This window comes from Podarcis melisellensis (assembly GCF_964234715.1).
Source record: "Podarcis melisellensis genome assembly, chromosome: 8".
NCBI classification, from domain to species: Eukaryota; Metazoa; Chordata; class Lepidosauria; order Squamata; family Lacertidae; genus Podarcis; species Podarcis melisellensis.
In genome coordinates, this window is record NC_138540.1 from 64,109,495 (window position 1) to 64,130,785 (window position 21,291).

A 21,291-nucleotide genomic window follows, 5' to 3' on the forward strand; every position below is an offset into this window, starting at 1 on the left:
ATGCCCAGGGAACACAAAGCTACTAAAGACCAAACAAACAGGCAAACTTCCACCCAACATAGATACATTAAGACCAAGAGGAAAAATAAATACATTAGAAACATCCTGCCCACTTCAAAAAGGTCATAGGTAGTTAAAGGCCCAAGGCCTGGTTATAGAAAGTTTTTGCCTGGCACCTAAAAATATATAAGGATGTCGCCAGGCAAGTCTTCCTAGAAAGAGCATTGCACAAGGGAAGTCACTGCAGAAAAGGCCCATTCTCTTGTTGCCACCCTCTGGACTTTTTGTGAAGGGGGCACATGATGAAGGCCCTCAGATGGTGATTGCAGGTTCTGGACTGTTTCATATATGGAGGTACTTTGAGGTACCTCCATATATTTTGAGGTCTTTTGAGGTACTGCAGTTTCTTTATCCTGCTAGACTTGTTGTTGCTTCTGTTGACTCGATATTATGCCTACAGCCCATAGGCAAATATAATATTCCTGATCTACTGACCTAAGAACATCAGGGAGCATGTTGCAGCATATTGGTCCTTCCTCCGCCTGTCTCTTGTGCAAATTCCCTCTCTTTTTGCATTAATTAGTGCTTGTATAGTGTTGTGTTTGTGTCAGCGCAGAGTTATAAACTGCTTAGCATTACCAATACTGTATTAAAAACAATGGGCCAGATGACCTAGGGCCAGTGGAAAGCTGCTTCTCCCCCCTCCAAGGAAGAACATCATGGAATGAGGGAGATTAGTCTGGCCCCATCCTTCAGACAGAGAAAGGACAGCTCACCTTGCCCAAAAGAGCGCTTTGTAACAAGAACTAGTGTCCGCTCGCTTATCCACACTTCGTCTTGTCCTGCTGAACAGCGATGCAGGTACTTTAAATAAATACCATAGCCATTATTAAAGATGTAGCACTATGCCATATTTAAAACCTACCATGGAAGGAGAGGGCAAGGGAGTTCATGAGTCCTATGACACATTCCCAATCTCTTTATAGCAGTTAAGAGATTGGGAATGCCAGGTCTGCACTAGACTTCATATAAGCAGCTAAGAACTCTTATTATGGCTACAGTTATTTTGGTGGAGCAGGACAAATCATTGAAGTATGCACATGAAACCGGAGCCCAGGAGGTGGGTTACATTTGTCCAACAAGTATCTTATTACAAGATCATTCTCCGGCAATTGTATAAGGTCTTATAAACTATGCAGATAAAGTTGTTTCCATTCTGTTGTACAGGCTTCCAGCACATATAGTGGCTTTTAGACATTATCTTGGAAATAAGAGAGCAAACTCTTGAAAAGCAAAATAGCATTGTGCATATTGTTCAGGGACTGCCAGTGCTTGAAAGATAGGGAAGGCTCTCAGTAATAGGTGGATGTTTGCTAACTGCTTGAAAATATCTCAGTTTTAATTGCTGTTGTAATGACCAAGCTGGCTCTTCCTTTATTGTGTAATGTGTATTTCATTCCCTCAAAATAATTTCTTCAAACTATTCGCACGAACTGGATGGCGTAATTATTCTGGTGAAAGAATGTGAGATGTCATCAGATGGGAAGGGTACTTTCTGTTGTGCTCAGGCAGTAAAACGATCCTAGAGGGTTGTTCAAGTTTATGAATTAACTTTTTGTATCCCATGTAGCCTGACTTGATTACCGTACTTGGAGTGGGCAGGGGATATACAAATAAATTAAGTTAATATGAGTTTTTATTTGTTTTTAGTTGACTGTTATGTTTGTTATGCAGAGTTCTTCCTGAGATCCATGCACTGAAGGTCTCTCTGTTTACTTCTAGAAGGCCCACTGGAATCGCATAGAAGAGTAATACTTGGCTTACTTGCCAAAGTCAGACATAATGCCAAACAATTATTTCACACTGCCTGAGTGAGCCTTAGGCTTCTGTCCTCTCTCCTTCCCTCTCATTGCCCCATGTTTCATTTTTGTGGCAAACTGCAGCTTGCCATTGCATCCAGACTAGTAAACAATAATTTGTGCTTGCCCTCCAAACCAGAATTGGAAACTACAATATGATTGTGGGGGAAGAGGCAGAGAAGGAAGCAAGTGAGCCTGAAGTTCACTCACGTAATGCCAAGCCATAGTAGCCCAGTCCTCATGTAAATCCATCTGTTATCCTCTTTATTTCAGTTTGGATAGGGTGCCTGTTGTCAGCAAGCCTTTCACAGGCAACATTGTAGTACTTATTTCTGTACAGAAATAAACCTGTTGTTCACCAAGGGTAAATCATGACTGCTACTGATGCTGTGATTAGCTGCTGTAAGTTTTTATTGGATTTTTAAAAATTGTTCCTATTTTGCACTTTCTCATATGGCAATAGCAGTTTAATTGTTGCTATGCATCCATGTCCTTTAAAGGACTTGCAATAAAAATAGACCTCATCCTGGATGCAGAAGGAGAGATAAGGGGCATGGGAGCAGCTACAAAGTTTAGTTTCAACTATTGCTAGCCTGTTTTAGGCCATTTATTTTGGAATATCAAAATATTAACTAAAAAGCCGAGCCCTACCTTTTAAAATCTGTGAAATGCAGGTAATTGCGGTGTAAATGAATCTAGAAGGCTGAGGTGAGCCTTTATCAGTGATGTGGTTTGCACATAACACCAAGTTACAGTTTAGCCAAAGTGTGGTTTGTTTGAACATTGAAGCCCAGCAGAGTAACCATAGTTTGTTTTCTGTCAGCAGCCCACAATGTGAAACCACATTTTTTGGTTTATGAACCATGGCCTGTTTTAACTATGGCTTGGCATTATGCCTGAACCTAACAGCCTTACTTAACTATCATTTGTTTGACCCTCCCACCATCCCTGATGCTTGCCAAACTACTGTACAGAGGCATGAGGCAACAGCATCTGGAAAACAAACCAGGCTTTGGATAAATAACCCATGCCTGCTTGCTTTGTATGTGAGACAACTTGTGGTTCTCTGAACAATTGTGATCATATGCTGTTTGAAAGTTAATCCAACAAAGATACAACATGGCACCTTGCATTAGGAAATAATCATTATCATTAATTGGTAAACAGTGACTGTTTTCTGAGGTACTTTTCTTTACTCTGAGGTGGGGCATCTTGCTGTGTTTTGATGAAATAAGGCTATTGTTAGTACTTAGCTTCATAGTTTTTCACACTTTCTGCAGTGCTGGTATGCAGTGTAGCTGCAAACAGTTTTATCCTTCACACCAACTTAATTCTCTGAACTTTTATGAGAACTGAAGTTTTTGTACTACTCTTATAAGCATGTGACAGTTATGGACTCCAAATTGCTGCAAATCGACTTTGGCATTGTCATCCTCTGATTTTTATGTGGAATTCAATTTGGGGCAAAAATACAAGACTTATGCATCCTTTACTTGTGCAAAATACAAATTATGTGAGCATTGCAAACTTATGCCCCAAAACTGTAAACCAAAATTAACAACAGTGACAAATATACTTTCTTTCTAATTATGAAAAGAGCTGCTAGCTGAATCTGTTCCCTAGAGTAGTGCAATACAGTGGTGCCTCGCAAGACGAAATTAATCCATTCCATGAGGCTCTTCGTATAGCGGTTTTTTCGTCTTGCAAAGCAAGCCCATTGACAGCTTAGCGGATTAGTGCTACAGCTGTCAAGCGGCTTCCAGCAATCAGCTGTTAAGCGGCTTATCAGCGGAACAGCTGATAAGCGGCTTAGCGGCTTAAGAAAAGGGCAAAAAAAGCAAAAAAAAACCCCGCGGGGGGATGCAAGATTTTTTTCGTCTTGCGAAGCAACCCCATAGGGGAATTCGTTTTGCGAAGCACCTCCAAAACGGAAAACCCTTTCGTCTAGCGGGTTGTTCATCTTGCGGGGCACCAATGTATGCCTCTTTAAAAAGGAGCAGAAATTTTGCTTTCGCCGCAGCGTAAATATACATCTATACCTAGGGGCACACTGTCTGGACCCCAACTTGTGGTCCCCATTGAAGCCTCACTTACCAGGGATTTTGCATCTTCCAGTGAGATCTGCCTCACTTAACAGGGTCTCAGGAAGGTTGCATGAAGCCTCTGGAGACCTCCATGTGATTTCATGGGGCTCTCATGAGAATCTGAAAGCTGCCACAGCTGCTTCTCTTTGCTCCTCCAGTGGTGGTGGCATGCCTGCAGAGGCACCCTTTGAATTCCACCTCAGGGGAGGGAGGAAGTGAGCAAGAAGGCGGGGAAGGGCAGTGGCCCTGTTCACATGTCACAGTAAGCCATAGTTACATACACTGACTGCTTTCATATGGCATGATAAACCATAGTTAATGGTTTACAGTACTTTAATTGTGAAGATAGGTCCTGCTTCACTTCCCTCTGAATGAGAGTAACGAACTATATTCCTGGTGTAGCATCCAAACTAGCAATTGTAGTTTGTTTTGCTCCCAACAAGCCATGATATACAGCAAAGCTTTTTGGCTTACCAGTATCATGCTGTGTGAAAGCAATCAGCATGTTTGTAACTTTTATTTATTTACAACATTTTTATCTGTCCAATAACAAAAAAATATCTAGGTGGTGTACAGTTGTGTTTTAAAAAACAAAACAAAACAACAACCTTAAAACATAAAATGCAGCATGGACATATCACAACCAAATTTAAACCAGCATCAGCATGGAACTGGCAACAGAAAACAATAGTGCCAAAGATCTATAAAGCTCCAAAACAAGTTTTTAAAAATGTTTTCAATTAAGTAATGCCATTTTCAACACACTGCCTCTTTCCCTGAACATTACATCTTCATGTAATAATAGTGTTACCTCAAATGTATTTATTTTCAACAAGAAAAACATGTTCCCTTGACTGCTTTGGTAATGCCTATGTATGCTAAATTAATGCTTTGCTTTCTTTTTTCTCTTTCTCAGTACGTTTCTGTACCTGAAATTCCTGGTAGTTTGGGCCCTTGTGCTGCTGGCTGATTTTGTTTTGGAATTCAGATTTGAATACCTGTGGCCATTCTGGCTTTTCATCAGGAGTGTTTATGATTCCTTCAGATACCAGGGATTGGTATGTATAACATAAAAGTGCTGGGGTGTGTGGGTGTGGGTGTGTGTACCAGTTTTTGGTCACTTTAACATTAAACCCTAGCTTAGTAAGATATGATGAGCTGCAGCAAACCTCAGGATTATGTAGTTTACTTTTCTTCCTCCTGTACTGCTAAGATGAGAAGTTCAGAAGCTTTTCCTTAACTATGGTTGGTTTGTGTCATCAGGGTCAAACAATAGTTATTAACTATGAAGCCAGTCATTTTAATTATTGTACTGTACCCCTTTCAAAGGTTTTTTAACACTGCTATCCATTACCCTGATGTTTTGCAAGAGGGTGGTATATACCGTATTTTTAGCACCATAGGGCGCACCGGACCATAGGGTGCACCCAGTTTTTTTGGGGGGGGAAATCAAGGGGGGGGAAATTCCCCCCCCCAGCCCCAAAGAGCAGCGTACAGGCTGCGTACAATCTCTCCCTGCTGGAGGGGTTGCGCGCGGCTATGGCACAAGCCAAGGCAGCGAGCAGGATGGATCCCGCTCGCTGTTTTGGCTTCCCCTTTAGCCCCGTGCAACCTCTCCTTGCCGGAGGGGTTGCGCGCAGCTATGGAGCAAGCCAAGGCAGGGGCGGGATGGATCCCGCTCGCTGTTTTGGCTTCTCCTTTAGCCCCTTGCAGCCTCTCCCAGAAGAGGCTGCATGGGGCTAAAGAATCCATAGCCCCGTGCAGCCTCTCTTTGCCGGGAGACGCTGCGCAGGGCTTTCCTGGCTTTTCTGGGAGGTGGGGGGATTCCCTCACCTTTCGCAAAACCGGCAGAAGCCGCACACACTTTAAAAGGGCTTCACGGCTTCTTCTGGCTTTCCTGGGAGGTGGGGGGATTCCCTCACCTCTCACAAAAGCCCGCAGAAGCCACACGACCCCTTTAAAGAGATCGCGGCTTCTCCTGGCTTTTCTGGGAGGTGGGAGAAGCAACTGATGCGGCCAGTCAGTCCCTTCTCCCTCCTGGGGAAAAGCCCGCAAGAGCGCACGGAGCTTGTGTGCGGCTCTTGGGGGCTTTTCCCGACTGCCTCCCCCCTGCATTTGCTCCATAGGACGCACACACATTTTCCCTTGCTTTTTAGGAGAGAAAAAGTGTGTCCTATGGTGTGAAAAATACGGTAAATACTTTTATAAATAAATAAAAATAATAAATAAAGCTGGCTTTTATAAACTAACTGTAGTTATTAACCATAGTTCCGAATCTGGATGACATGGCAAGCTGTGGTTAAGCAAAAGCAAAAACGAAAGCTTCTGTGCATTCCCTCCCAGTGAGACCAAGTCTTGCTGCGGCTCGTGCCTAATAAACTGTAGTTTGTCATAATATGTGAATGTGGTCGTTCTCTCTAAGCCTAACCACAGGGTTGGCTGAGAGACTAAAATGGAACAGGGGGCCATGAGCTCCTGGGACAAAAATGCAATCCATCAATCAGTCAATTTCACAATGGTTGGCATGATTTTTCTTCACTAATGCTGTTGATGGAGCAGCAGGCTTGCACACTGCAGGGATACAAAGACTTCTGATAAGTATATTTTTGTTCAAACTGCAATAACTTAGTCTTCAGACACACTTTTGCCATCTTTGCTGCTACAGGTAGTCCTCTGGATATTGTGTCAGAAAGACCACTGTGGTGACATAGGGGCAAACAACACATGACAAAAAGCATGTTTTTTAAAAAATTCGTGTGTATCTGGTTTGTGTGATAAGTTGAGGAGTGACTGATATGAATCTATGGTAAACGAAATGCCCATTTACAATGCAGTTGTAATCAGAAACAATGGTAACAGGAAAATATTGATAATAAAATACTTATCATTCATATAAAAGATTCATATAAAAAATTAAAAGCTTAAATAAGAAACCATTGCAATGCATTGTTTGAAGATTGTTCAGTGCAATTATTTTCAAATTTTAACATACTCTTTCTTCTGCCCCTCTCCCTTTTCTGTAGGCCTTTTCAGTATTTTTCGTCTGTGTAGCATTTACATCAAATATCATATGTCTGCTCTTCATACCAATACAGTGGTTGTTTTTTGCTGCCAGCACGTATGTTTGGGTACAGTATGTCTGGCACACAGGTAGGTCACATTCATTACACTTAACGGTAAATGTAAATCTTAGAGCATGATGCAAAATAATGGTTACTGGTTATTTTCTCAAAAGCCACATGTAGTCACAGTTAGATCAGCCTACTGTTGCTTAATTTGGTAGTACCGAATTCAAATTGTCTTTATATATTTGAATTTAGTCTTCAAATATACAATGTAGCCTTCAGGTTTAACATTTCCCAGCCCTCATCAATATTGGATATGTTTTATGTGTTTGCTGCCATGGGCTCTTTTGAGAGGTAGGATGGGCTATAGATATAATAATATAATAAAATAAACAAGCTTTCTTATATGAGAATGAACTCAGGAGTCTGAGGCCTGGCACTCAGTGTATTGTGAACTGCACTAGAGCATTTTTAGCATTAGGGATCTTGGCCTTTCAGGGTGTGCATTTTCTTCTTTCTTTCAGGGCATACTTTCCACATTTACTTGCATGCTGTAGAACTTATGCATTGCATAGGATTCTAGTGCATATTCTAAGTTACATGCTCAGATCATGCAGGGCACTGCTCTGCCTGTTGAATCACCTAGCAATCTGCAAAAAACTGAACTGTGTCTTAGAACACATTCCAGGGGAAACGTCTACTAATTGGCAAGTTGTCTTTCAGGGACATTTGCCTACTATGACTGCTTTTTTTCTTACTTAAAAATCTTAGATTTCTGATAGATAGTTTGCAAACATAAGGAGATCTCCTGGAGGAAGTTACAAAATTGTTTCATATACATACTTATGGTGATGATTCATATGCTACTAGCAGCACAGGTACCCTTTCCCCATAACTTCTTCCAGCACTGTGTTGATAACAATTGGGTGCAGAAACCATGTAGGTGGCTTTTTAAATAGCCACTTGTTTGGCTGCCTGTGGTCAATGAGAATTGTCTCCAGGCAACCATAGAGAGCAGCTTTGGACAACTGGAAGTGTGTTGGTTCTCTAAAGCTGTTGATGTGCCACAAATAACTTCACATATTTTTATTTAATATGGTCTGAAAAAGACTTTCAGGCTTGTCTTATGTGAAGTGAGAAACCATTGTTTTCCACAACAAGAATGAATAGTGATGCTGTCTCTTTTTTCATGCCTGCAAGGAGGAGACACTTTCAATTTTAAATGAACCATCATTCCCTGTCACATTTGTTATGCAACTCTCTTTAAACCATGGTGTGCCAGAACAGAACCATGGTTTGAAGGTGGTTTGTTCTCACCAGCCCTAGTTTCAGCAAACCACAGTTCCCTGGTGTCACAGGAGCCGTAGCTTAGTTTAAAACAGAAAGCAACAGCTTTCAGTCTCCTTCTTGCGGCTGTGAAAGATGGCGAGAGAGAGCATGTGCTTTCTCCTAAACATACTATTTGTATCAGACAGACCCTTCAGTGAACTCTCTTCAGTGACTGCTGAAAACATTTTAGCTTAGACAAGGCTACCCAGATGTCTAGAATGCTGATGTGTTTTTAGTTGATTGATGGTTTAAAATTTTTGAATCTTTTACGTAGTTGTTTTAATTTTTTTTACTAATAATATTGCTTTTTTCTTTATATAAACTACTTTGAAGATTTTTACAATCAAGCAATGTATAGATTTAAATAAATAAATAAATAAATAAATACATACATACATACATACATACATACTACGACACCTCAACCTGTGAGAGGTCTACTGCAGGTATTACCAGTCTGCAACCATCACCTGAGGAATTTCATTCTGCTGCTCTGTACTCTCCCATTCACAAATGTAATCTAGTTCTTGCTATGAAAAACTTGAGATAAACAAGGTGGGAATTGACTTTGTCCAACTACAATGGGTAATCAACAATATATTTAATTCTCCTTCTAAACAGCAATAACAAGTTTACTCAGTCAATTAGATAATTAGAATAAAATAGACAAAGTGCTGTTATCTAATTTATGGAAGCTAACTTCCCCCAACCACTAAATGAAAGATTCAGACCCTAAAGTCTCATATATATATATATATATATATATTTGCTTTCGTAGATTTTCACGGGTACAGGAATGCAGGTTTTGGTGTCCTCGGGTGTCTTCCCGTGTAAAAGTTGGGGTGTCTAGGCGACGTTTCGACGAGGTCTCACTCGTCATCTTCAGGCTGGTGCTTTCGGCTTCTTGTTACTGGAACAGAGCAGGATCTCAGTGTTTGAGTTCCTATAAATACTGTTGAGGGGGTGTGGTGTATAGCCTCCAATGTTCTGGGCAGAGAGGAAGTTCCCAGGCTAGTGTGCCTTTTCTTCTTTTGTTCCTTAATTACTTGAGGGATATCTTGAGTGATTTCTTGAGTGATATCCTGAGTACCACTTAGGTGGGTCATTAGGTGTGGATTAGTTGCTAAAGTCTTTGTGTCTTGACCTCTTGAACTTTGTGAAGAGTTTTTCTGAGAAGATGGCTGTACTGCACTTAGTTGTGCTCTGGCTTGGCTTCGTGTATAGGGGCGAGCTGTGGTTTTGTGGCCTGTGTCAGCCAGATCTGTGTAGGGATTGCAGGGGGGTGCAGCATCCGGAGGTGCCACCATGGTTTGGCTACTGTGTATATATATACTGTGTATATATATACACAGTGGTGCCTCGCAAGACGAAATTAATTCGTTCCGCAAGTCTCTTCGTCTTGCGAGTTTTTCGTCTTGCGATGCACGGTTTTCCATAGGAATGCATTGAAAATCAATTAATGCGTTCCTATGGAAACCGCCTTCCCCCGACCTCTTCTGGCGGGCGGCATTTTAAAATCGCCCGGGACAGCGGAGGACTTCTCCGCTGTCCGGGGCGATTTAAAAGCCCCTGGGAAGGCAGGCAGGGGGGACAAAGACTTTTGCCCCCCGCCTGCCTTCAGAAGAGGTCCAGGACAGGCTTCGCGGACCTCTCCGCAAGCAGCGGGAGCGCTCCTTGCGGAGAGTTGCCAGCGCGCCCAGGCTTCCCGCCCCGCCGCCATTCCCGTTCCGAAGCCGGGCGGCGGGGGGAGGCTTTCCCGCCCCGCCGCCAAGCTTCGGGACATCGTTCCGATGCCGGGCGGCGGGGGGAGGCTTTCCCGCCCCGCCGCTTGGCTTCGTTCCTTTCCGGGAGAGCGGAAAAGGCAGCGCTGCCTTCCCGCTCTCCCGGAAAGGCAGGCGGGGGGAGCAAAGACTTTTGCCCCCCCCGCCCGCCTTCGGAAGAGGTCCAGGACCTCTTCCCAAGGCGGGCGGGGGGCAAAAGTCTTTGCCCCCCCTGCCTGCCTTCAAAAGCCGTCCGGGATAGCAGGAAGCGCTTCCCTGCTATCCCAGACCGCTTTTAAAATGCTGGCGGTGGGGAGCAAAGCCTTTCGCCCCCCGCCGGCCTTCCTGGACCTCTTCTGAAGTCCGGAGGGGGGGGAAAGGCTTTGCTCCCCACCGCCAGCATTTAAAAAAAGGTCCCCGAGATTTCCCTATGGGCTTTCGTCTTGCGATGCAAGCCCATAGGGAAAATCGTCTAGCGAAGCGTCTCAAAAACCGAAAAACCCTTTCGTCTTGCGGGTTTTTCGTCTTGCGAGGCATTCGTCTTGCGGGGCACCACTGTATATATATATATATATATGCTTTCGTAGATTTTCACGGGTACAGGAATGCAGGTTTTGGTGTCCTCGGGTGTCTTCCCGTGTAAAAGTTGGGGTGTCTAGGCGACGTTTCGACGAGGTCTCACTCGTCATCTTCAGGCTGGTGCTTTCGGCTTCTTGTTACTGGAACAGAGCAGGATCTCAGTGTTTGAGTTCCTATAAATACCACACCCCCTCAACAGTATTTATAGGAACTCAAACACTGAGATCCTGCTCTGTTCCAGTAACAAGAAGCCGAAAGCACCAGCCTGAAGATGACGAGTGAGACCTCGTCGAAACGTCGCCTAGACACCCCAACTTTTACACGGGAAGACACCCGAGGACACCAAAACCTGCATATATATATATATATATATATATATATATATATATATATATATATATATTTGCTTTCGTAGATTTTCACGGGTACAGGAATGCAGGTTTTGGTGTCCTCGGGTGTCTTCCCGTGTAAAAGTTGGGGTGTCTAGGCGACGTTTCGACGAGGTCTCACTCGTCATCTTCAGGCTGGTGCTTTCGGCTTCTTGTTACTGGAACAGAGCAGGATCTCAGTATTTATAGGAACTCAAACACTGAGATCCTGCTCTGTTCCAGTAACAAGAAGCCGAAAGCACCAGCCTGAAGATGACGAGTGAGACCTCGTCGAAACGTCGCCTAGACACCCCAACTTTTACACGGGAAGACACCCGAGGACACCAAAACCTGCATATATATATATATATATATATATATATATATATATATATATATGTATGTTAAGGGAGTACTAATTTCCTTATTTTCCTAGGACTTCACCTTTTATTCCAATCTATTGTCTTCATTTAATTTCTAACCACCTTCAAACTGCTTACAGAATACAACTCCATAGCCAGCTGGTTTCAAAAGGGAAATGCATTTTAGTTCTAGATTGATCATAACAAAGCTTTTTATTTTATTTTTCTTAGTTTATAAAAGCCATGTCTTAAGACTTCTGACTTCCTTTTGGATGTTTATGATGCTTGATTTTTGTCTGTCTGTCTCCAACAGAGAGGGGCGTGTGCTTACCAACAGTATCGCTGTGGATACTATTTGTTTATATTGAAGCAGCAATTAGATTTAAGGATCTCAAAAACTTTCATGTAGACCTTTGTCGACCTTTCGCTGCACACTGGTAAGTGTTCCTTCACTGTCACTGTTTTTCTTTTTCTTTGTAGTATTCTCTCAGATTTATGATCTCATCTGTTATTCCTAAGCAGACTGTACTTTAACCATCAAAGGTGTCAAGCATGTTACAGCTGCATTTGTGAAAACTTAATTCTTCAGAGTTCTTTGAACTGAATAGTGTGTCATAACAGAGGTAGATTTTTCTGTCAGCATGGCCAGGTGGGGGAGCTTCCCAGACATTCATGCTGAACCCTCATAAGCACTTTCGATAGATATAGCAATGTGCTGCTTTTTAAACTTGTGGTTTATTCATGGGCTATTTGCAAAAGGACTTTTAAACAGCAATGCCTGTTCCCAATAACAGAGCAGACACACAGAGTAAAACTTACCAGTTGATGATCGGGGGTAAAATGGAGATTAAATCCTGCTGCTTTGGCTGCCTGCACCAGCAGGGCAGCTGGGGCACACGGCCAATGTAGAATCAAGCCCTATGCAACAGCTGGTACAATATTCTCATTAGAATGACATCAACTGATTAGTGAGTAGGCCTCATGAGCCAAATTTGTCCCCTTGCAGGCCAAGATTGACACATAGGCTGGAGGTTCCTTACCCTCGGTTTAAGCCCTAACCCTATCCCCTGGATAGCTCAGTCAGTTAGAGTGTGGTAATGGCAAGGTTGCAGGTTTGATCCCCCTGCATTGCAGGGGGTTAGACTAGATGATCCTTGGGATCCCTTCTATGAAGTGATCCATCCTCCAGACACCTATTAATTATGGTTAACTTTAACCCTGACTTAGTGTGGAAGGATAAATATTTACCATCTATTATATAATGGTCTGAAGACCTTAATGGCTTTACAGTACTACATTTGAATGTACTTTCTATAAAAGTGCTATCAACTTTGTTTGTATACCTGTTCAGATATTTGGATGATATATATTGATCTGTGTGTGCAAATTAAGTTTGATGTTTTTGTTGTGTTGCGTTTCTTTGTTTTTTTTTCTCTCCCCTTTTTTGTTTGTTCTTTCTTTAATAAATTGGGAATAAGAGAATTAGTTTAAAAAATGCCATTGCTTAGCATGATGTGTGAACCAGGCCACTGTACTAGTGCTGCTTGTGATTTCTCCTTGCAATTTTACATGGCCAGTTTGTGCTGTGTATTGGGGAACTTTTACATATTTAATTTGGCTTTTTTACCCAATATATAATTTCCTTTTAAAATTGCTGCCCATTACCCAACAGCTTACCTTCTTTACATTTACAATTTTTAAAACTTGGTTACTGAATTTATTTGTCACTTTCATAGTGGCTAAAGGTAAAGGGTAAAGGGACCCCTGACCATTTGGTCCAGTCGTGACCGACTCTGGGGTTGCAGCGCTCCTCTCGCTTTATTGGCCAAGGGAGCCAGCATACAGCATGACTAAGCTTGCTTCTGGTGAACCAGAGCAGCACATGGAAACGGCGTTTACCTTCCCGCCAGAGCGGTACCTATTTATCTACTTGCACTTTGACGTGCTTTCAAACTGCTAGGTTGGCAGGAGCAGGGACCAAGCAACGGGAGCTCACCCCATTGCGGGGATTCAAACTTCCGACCTTCTGATCGGCAAGTCCTAGCCTCTGTGGTTTAACCCACAGCGCCACCCGCGTCCTTCATAGAGGCTACAGTTGCATTAATTGTTAGTGAAGTTCTTCTGAAGTCAACATGGTTCAGTTGGTGGAATGAAGCCATGGACCACACCTTTTATTAAAATTAGTGGGTTGTAAAACTATAATTAATTTGGGTAATTAATGTAATTAGATGTAAAAAAATTAATGTACTGTTTTAATATAATGTATGTGGTCTGACACGGTGAATGCCAAGTGCAGTTTTTTAAATTCCTTCAGACACCTCCTAGCTGAAAATGTAACTGTTCTGTCTGCTCTGGATTCCTACTTTCTGTTAGCTGGTTCATCAGAGAAAAGTTTATTGTTGCCTTTTCAGCTTTAACCCCAACATTTATCCAAGGAGCTCAGTGCAGCATACATTTCTCCCCCCACCAACGCCATTTTGTCCTCACAATAACTCTGTGATGTATGTTAGACTGAGGGAGAGTGCTGGCTCACAGTTCCCCCTTGAGGTTTTGACCACCTGGGTCATAACTTCAATACATGGATCAATTTTTTCATAAGGGTAGCACAATCCTCTGCCATCCTTGGAGCAAAATAGCTACCCCACAAGCATTGCCGTCACTGTCCCTGCTAAGTGTTAAATGTGGTGATAGAGTAACTGTGCAAAGGCTGCCATGGTGCTCTTGTGATCTGAAAACTATGGAACTGATGAAGCTAAACATCTTGGCTGCACAGAAGCCTTCCAGCAGCAGAGTTGAGCAGTAATTCTAGCTACCACTTGGATAAGGGGTACTGGGGACCCTTTTCCGTCCAAGATCTGCATTCCCTAATAAGAAATCTTCTGGCAAAATGGAATTCCAGACATGGAAATGTCAGAGGTTTCTACACAGACATGTCTCCATTCTCCATCCAGGCAACAGAGAGGCATTATTACAGTTCAAGAACACATTTCAGCTAAGCAGAAGTACAGAGAGTGGGTGCAGAGTGTGCTAGTGAGTGGTGTGCCCCGTAAGGGTCCAGGAGGCTGCATAGAGAGGCTTAGAGGGCTGCATTTGGCTCCCTAGCTTGAATGTCCCCAGCCCTGACTTTGGGAGAGTCTGCACTTGAGCCAGATGACTTGAGCAAGGGACATCTCTTCCCCCACCCCACCCCGGTTCCTTGTTTCATATTTCTTAGGCTGTGCTGCCATGTGTGTTCACCTGTTTAATGTAACTATATTGTTTAGCTCTGATCTCATCACCCAGTAGTGCTGCCAGCACCATCAATAAATGATACATATAAGATTTTGCTCTGTCATTTCTCTTGATAGCCTGCAGTGGAGTTATTCATGGTCCTAATCCAGAAGTACATTTCTCTTCATACAATTTGAAGTGTGATTATTTATAAGTGAATAGCAGGGCCATGTTGTTGTTTTCTGTAGACAACTGTTTCTGATAAAGAATGTAATCCTGATTATGTTTTGTGGCATGCTGGGCATTTTATTAGTTTGCTTGTATTGTCTATGTTAACAAAGTCCCCTCTTCTCTTTCTCTCTCTAGTATTGGCTATCCTGTTGTGACTTTGGGCTTCGGCTTCAAAAGTTATGTCAGCTATAAAATGCGATTAAGAAAACAAAAGGAAGTGCAGAAAGAAAACGAATTTTACATGCAGCTTCTTCAGCAAGCTTTGCCCCCGGAACAACAGATGCTACAAAGGCAAGAGAGAGAAGCAGAGGAAGGTAAGTTTTTGCGTAGCACAGACCTGGGGCAGGCATAATGGTTTGCAAATTTAGAACCAGCCTTGTTACTCTGCCTTTTTCCCACTCTTCCTGCTCTTAACCACGGGTTCTCAATCCAGATGCACCAACACAATACACTCTTAACATAAACAATTGGTCTTGTCTCTGTGCAATCATGTTATTGGGTTCTGCACCTATGCAGGATGTCTTTGGAAACTTCCCTGCTCGTCTCCTCTCCTTTGGAGGTAACCATTGGCCATTTTAAGCATCCCCAAGAGAGATGAGGGCTTTCCCATTCAGTTCTCATCTGACCACCACAATAGCAGCATTGCTGGAGACTTTCCTTGGAACTCTTTTCTTATTTATTCATTTGGCTTATTAATACTCCACCTTCTGTATGTTAAGAAGAGATTCTGAAGCTGTTAGCTGTTTTATATTCTTGATTTCAATAAGATCAGTGAATTACTTTTCCTGGGGCAGGGTGAATATTTGTGTGTGTGTGTGTGTGTGTGTGTGTGTGTGTGTTTAGGACTCTAGAATTTTCTCAGTCAATTTAATTAAGCAACTTAAAAAAACTTTTTTGATTTTTTAAAAGGATTACCTAATTAATCAGGCAGTGGAATTTATAAAGTATTTTAAAAATACAAGTATTTATAAAAACTCCATGTGAAAAGCACGATCTTAACCTCCTTAGCTCTCCTCCGTCAGGCAGGAGGGACTCCTCTGCTATGACACACAGGTTGGACATTAAATAATGGGAAAGTGCCTTTTGATTCCAAACAATCATTTTTAACATAGGAAAATTTAATTAACCATAAATAATTCAATGAATAAGATTTATTTAGCTAGGCACCCTACTTTTTCCCTTTGGGGAAGCAGGTTAAATGAGCTTTCCTTAGTATTTTAAGTCTTGCTGAATATTTAAAGTTTATGAAAGTAGTTGCTGTATTGATTCCTGGGTTTATGCATCATGAGAACAGTCATATTGCAGACAACTCTTCAGGGTGCTTTAATGGAGAAATGTACTAGACTAGGGATGTGCAACAAACTGTTGTAGTGTGGAGTGATGTTGTTTAGGATTACAGCCAATCCATTTCATTCCCTCCCCCAATTCAGTTTTCTGTGTTTTCCTCTTAATAGTCAGTTAGCATTCTGTGAATGCTGAGCACACTCTCACTTCACCGGGCTGTGTCTAGGTTCTCTCCACCACACCACACCCCAAAAAACAATTATATGTTTTTTTCCAAATAATTTTGTACTTCTGCAAGTTTGGCTGAACCCCACCACCCTTGTGTGAAGAAAGTGTTGTTTTTACTAGATAAGCAGCAGCACTCACAGTCTAAACATAGGAAATAGTGAGACTGGCGATACAATATTTCCTATATGTCCTGTATGAGTTTTCTATGTGTTGAAAGAAACTGCTTGTTTACTTGTTTTCATATCCTTAATATAAATGGTGAGGAGGACATGAGGTTGAGAATATGTGATACTTCTTATTTAAGTTTTAAATATTGCCTCTTTTCTTTCTTCTTTTTTGGTATTGCAGCAGCCAAAGGATTGTCTGATATGGATTCCTCTATACTTTTGCAACACAATGGAGGCATTCCAGCCAATAAAAAGTTATCTTCAACATTACCGGAACTTGAATATAGAGAAAAAGGAAAAGAAAAAGATAAGGATGCCAAAAAACATAACCTTGGAATAAATAACAATATTTTGCAACCTGTAGACTCTAAAATACAAGAAATTGAATATATGGAGAACCATATCAACAGTAAAAGATTGAATAATGATCTTGTGGGAAGTACAGAAAACCTCTTAAAAGAGGACTCATGCACTGCATCATCCAAAAATTACAAAAATGCTAGTGGAGTTGTGAACTCCTCACCTCGCAGCCACAGTGCAACTAACGGGAGCATCCCTTCTGCATCAGCTAAGAATGATAAAAAACAGAAATGCACTAGCAAAAGCCCCAGTGCGCATAAAGACTTAATGGAAAATTGTATTCCCAATAACCAGCTAAGCAAACCAGATGCACTGGTAAGGTAAGGTTGATATGCTAGTGACCTAGTTTCCTCTCGACTCTTACTTTCTCGCTGTTTCTTTTCCCAGTAAGTTAAAATGTCTTTAAAAGATTTGGGCTTGTGCATGGTTCGGATTGGGTTCAATCTATTCCTGCAGTATTGTTGTGCGATCAATATCTAAAGAAATGAACTAGGAATCTGTGAGTTCTGTTTCTAGTTATGGCGTAAGCTACAGTAAACTTACTTGGTGCAGAATTACACGACTATTTTTTCCTGTGGCCTGCATAGGAAGGAATAATTAATTTTGGGGATCGGGCTAATGAGCACAGTTTCTTATATTTGCTTGTGCTTTGTATTCATTTGTATCTGGAAATACTTCTTACTTTTTCTAGTAGTGTCTTTCTTGAGGTATACAAAAATTAACGTTATTTCTTGAATATTACTCACATGCGAGAACTGAATAATTATGGATTAACTGATACCATCACATTTTCAAAACCGGATTAAAGACCCTGCTTCCAAATGCAACAGGATGTTGACATGCTATAGTCTTCAAGATGAAAGAATTTATTGGTTTTGTGTGTTTAAATGTTTCTTCCTGGAGTAGAATTGCAAGTGATGCATATATAGTGCACTTCATAGAAAAGCTTGCTAGTAAATTCATCCCGTGGGTGGGAAGAGTGATGGAGAGTAAACATTATTAGCCATAAAATATGTGCTGTAATTTATATAGAATATTTAAACCAGAAGTTACATATTGGTTTCCTAAGTTTAATTTGAGATTAAAGGCTTGGTCTGGGGGCAGTTGTGACTGTTGCTAAAACAACACTCATGCAAAACCTAAAATAAAAATGCTAGAACCCCAAAACCATAGTTGACTATACCGCTCGCCATGTTGACAATTCTGTCACTTTCTGGTGAGTATGGCAAGCAAAGTCCAAGCCTTTCTCCAGCTTTGAGCTGGGATTGTTCCAGTAACTGCATTGTTCTGCTCTCAGAAGCACCATGCAACTACACCGATTTTCACACTCTCCAGATTCAAACTGGAATAAAAGGCTGAGGCTTGTTGTTTTGGGTGCTGGGCTGCGTAGGAGCTTGGAGTGCCTTGGCAGCCCAGCACAAAAACAATCCCCTGCCTGAGTCCAAGTTTAGAACTGAAGAGGCGGACAAAGATCATCCCCGTGGTTGCAGGAGTAGACTGACACAACTATGAGAGCAAGACTCTTCTATCTTTAGCTTCTAACTCAGAGCTGGGGATGGTGGTAGGGGCTTTCCCCTTACCATGTACATACATATTTGGAAGTGAATCCCTTGAGCAGTGGGACTTGCTTCTAAGGATATAGAATAATAGCGTCAAAGAGCATACTGTTATGGGTTTGCAGGGAGCCAGGATCCCCAAATATTCCTGGGTGCCACGTTCTCCCCATAATTTTTGAAATGTGGGGGTTGAAGTCAAGCCAGCTTCCCCAGGAGCTGGTCTTAAAGTGGTGCCATGCAAGAACGAAGACAAGTGAATTGAAAAGTAGAACAAAGATTCACAACATATTTTCCAGAGACACCAGTCCCCAACTCTGCTTTATTATTAAAGCAGAAGTATAGGCATTTCCAGATTATTTTACCTGTGGTATATATGATAAACGACTCCATGCTGAACTTAAGCAGGTTTGGGTCTGTTCAGTGACTGGGTGAGAGGCCGCTTGGAACTCAGGGCAGCAAGCGTGGGGTTTCTATGATATGATAGAAGAAAAGTGGGGTATAAATGTACTTAAGTAAATAACATTTAAAAATAAAATTCAAAAAACGAAAACATAATTTAAAATACCATAAAATTACTAAAGACAAAATAAAACCAGTAGAAAAGAGCAAAGCATTAAATGATAAGTAGCATAACAAAATCTGAAAAGCAGTACTAACATCAGACTTTGTGGTTTGTTAAAAGTCCATGCAATTATTATTATTATTATTCTTCAAAACAGTTTTAACCTGTGGCCTAAAACTACAGAGCCAGCACAAGGTGAACATGTCAGGTGAGGGTGTTGCACCATTGGGATGCTGCCTCAGAAATGTCCCTCCTTCCAGTAACCCTATACTAACTTTCAAAACTGGGGCACCAAGAGGAAGGCTTTGAGGATCTTAAATGACCTAGCATCCTTTGGCAATTAACATGGAAGAAAAGCACTGAATTGTGAAACACTGTACAGTATTAGTTTGCCTCCGTAACTGAGATTTAGCAGCTAAAAGCAAAACATTTGCAGAACAATTATCAGCCAGTGTTCTGTGTACCATCATTGTTCTGATTATTACTGCTGTTTATGTTGCTTTGGTGCAGAGAGCATGTATCGCAGCATCCTCCTTTTTCTGCATTTGTAGTTGTTTTCGTTCATCTGTGGCACTGTAAAAACAATGTTTCTGACTAATGGGAAGCAGTGAAAAGAGTCTATTATTTGTCAGTTTGCAGTAACTTATTGGAAATTTTTTTATATTTTTTTTGTCATTTGTGATACAGTGTGTGTTGTAAAGCACCAGGACGCAACTTGTAGAACTGTTATAAAAAAGAACAGTTGTACAAGGCCCAGTTGCATCCTGGTGCTTTACAACACACACTGTAGCACAAATGACAAAAAATACATATTTTTCAATAAGTTATATTTTTATTGTATTTTATTTGTAATTCACCAGGAGCAGTGTGGTTATGAGCAGAAATTAGCTGCTTACCTGTTTCAGTGGGGCTTTAAAAAATATTCATTTTGGCTGGCTCATGCTTTAGATTAGAATGGTAATTATAGTATTCATTAAGCATACTTTAACTCTTAATTTTACATTGGGAAAGGTGTGCCTTTGGAGGCATTCAATATATAGCCAGAAGCTTTCAGCAGAGTTTGGTCCAAGTGTGTGTGATTTTGTGAGATTAGGTAGGTAGGTAGGTAGGTAGGTAGGTAGGTAGAGTGAGTGTATTTTGACTTGCTTTGGGCTTAAAGGGTGACTTTTAAATTCAGTGCTGACTGAAAGTCCCTCTAGGATCATGGCCACCGAGGAGTTCCCAAACAGAGATAATCCCCGAGCCCCTTTTTGGCATGGGTCTTTCCAGCTCCCTCTTGAATTCAAAGCACTTCCAATTCTTCCTTTGAAGTTGAATTACCTAATTTCATTTTTAAGTTCAGGTGATTGACAGTTAGGCAGTTCTACCCACCTGTCAAAAGCTGCCCTCAAAAGTCCAGCAGGTTCTGGATTCAGTTCTGTAATCATTACAGCATCACAATCACTTTAATAAGTGGAAGCAATAGATTCCAAGTTGCCTTTCATGTAGAATCTTTGCTGGGAGTTTAGGACAGCTAGCCTCCTCCAGCTGCTTGTTACACTTTAAAACCAGCTATTAACACATTTCACAAAAGAACTGATTTCCTAGGGCATTGCAAGCTCAACATGTGGATAATGTACAGTAAGTTGCTGGCAATGTGTATTTACTAACTTGGAAATTATCTATACCAGGCATAGGCAAACTCGGCCCTCCAGATGTTTTGAGACTACAACTCCCATCATCCCTGACCACTGGTCCTGTTAGCTAGGGATGATGGGAGTTGTAGTTTCAAAACACCTGGAGGGCTGAGTTTGCCTATGCCTGATCTATACCAATTAAAGTACTCAAAAAGGCTACTTTAAATTATGTGTCGTACTATAAACCATTTCTGGCAAACAAAGCGTTTAAGGATGTAGCAAAACTTTAATGGAGAGAGTCTTTGTAAGATTAGAATGAAAGCGAAAGCCTTGTAATACGGATAAAGAAAGGGCTTTTACAGAGAAGGGTAATAGAACTTTTATTCTGGCTGGTGTGTGATACCCTGCTAGATGTAAGAACAATAGGAAAATTTGAGCCTCCAGCTGGGATGAAATGCTGATCGGATAACTTGATTACTGAGGGCTGGTGTACAGGTGTAATATTAGCTAACCATTAACCAGGGTTAGGAGGCTAGGGTCCAAGGAATAGAATGACATGCCCTCCCCTCACTTGCACCCACCCCCAATTTCTTTTACCTTAGTTCCACCCTGTCTTCTAAATACTAATTTTGGAGAGCCCCAAATTTCTAGAATTAATATTACTCAATGGC

General features: G+C 41.5%; 1 protein-coding gene across 1 annotated transcript in view; it reads left to right on the plus strand.

Annotated features, from left to right (window-relative positions):
- The window catches only part of MACO1 (macoilin 1), a 67,001-nt gene that overhangs the window by 20,945 nt on the left and 24,765 nt on the right, over positions 1-21,291 (plus strand). The window contains exons 2-6 of the mRNA XM_081921470.1: positions 4,860-5,001; positions 6,967-7,093; positions 11,720-11,843; positions 14,983-15,161; positions 16,708-17,206. Coding sequence (XP_081777596.1) covers positions 4,860-5,001; positions 6,967-7,093; positions 11,720-11,843; positions 14,983-15,161; positions 16,708-17,206 — 1,071 coding nt within the window. The remainder of the gene's footprint in view (positions 1-4,859; positions 5,002-6,966; positions 7,094-11,719; positions 11,844-14,982; positions 15,162-16,707; positions 17,207-21,291) is intronic.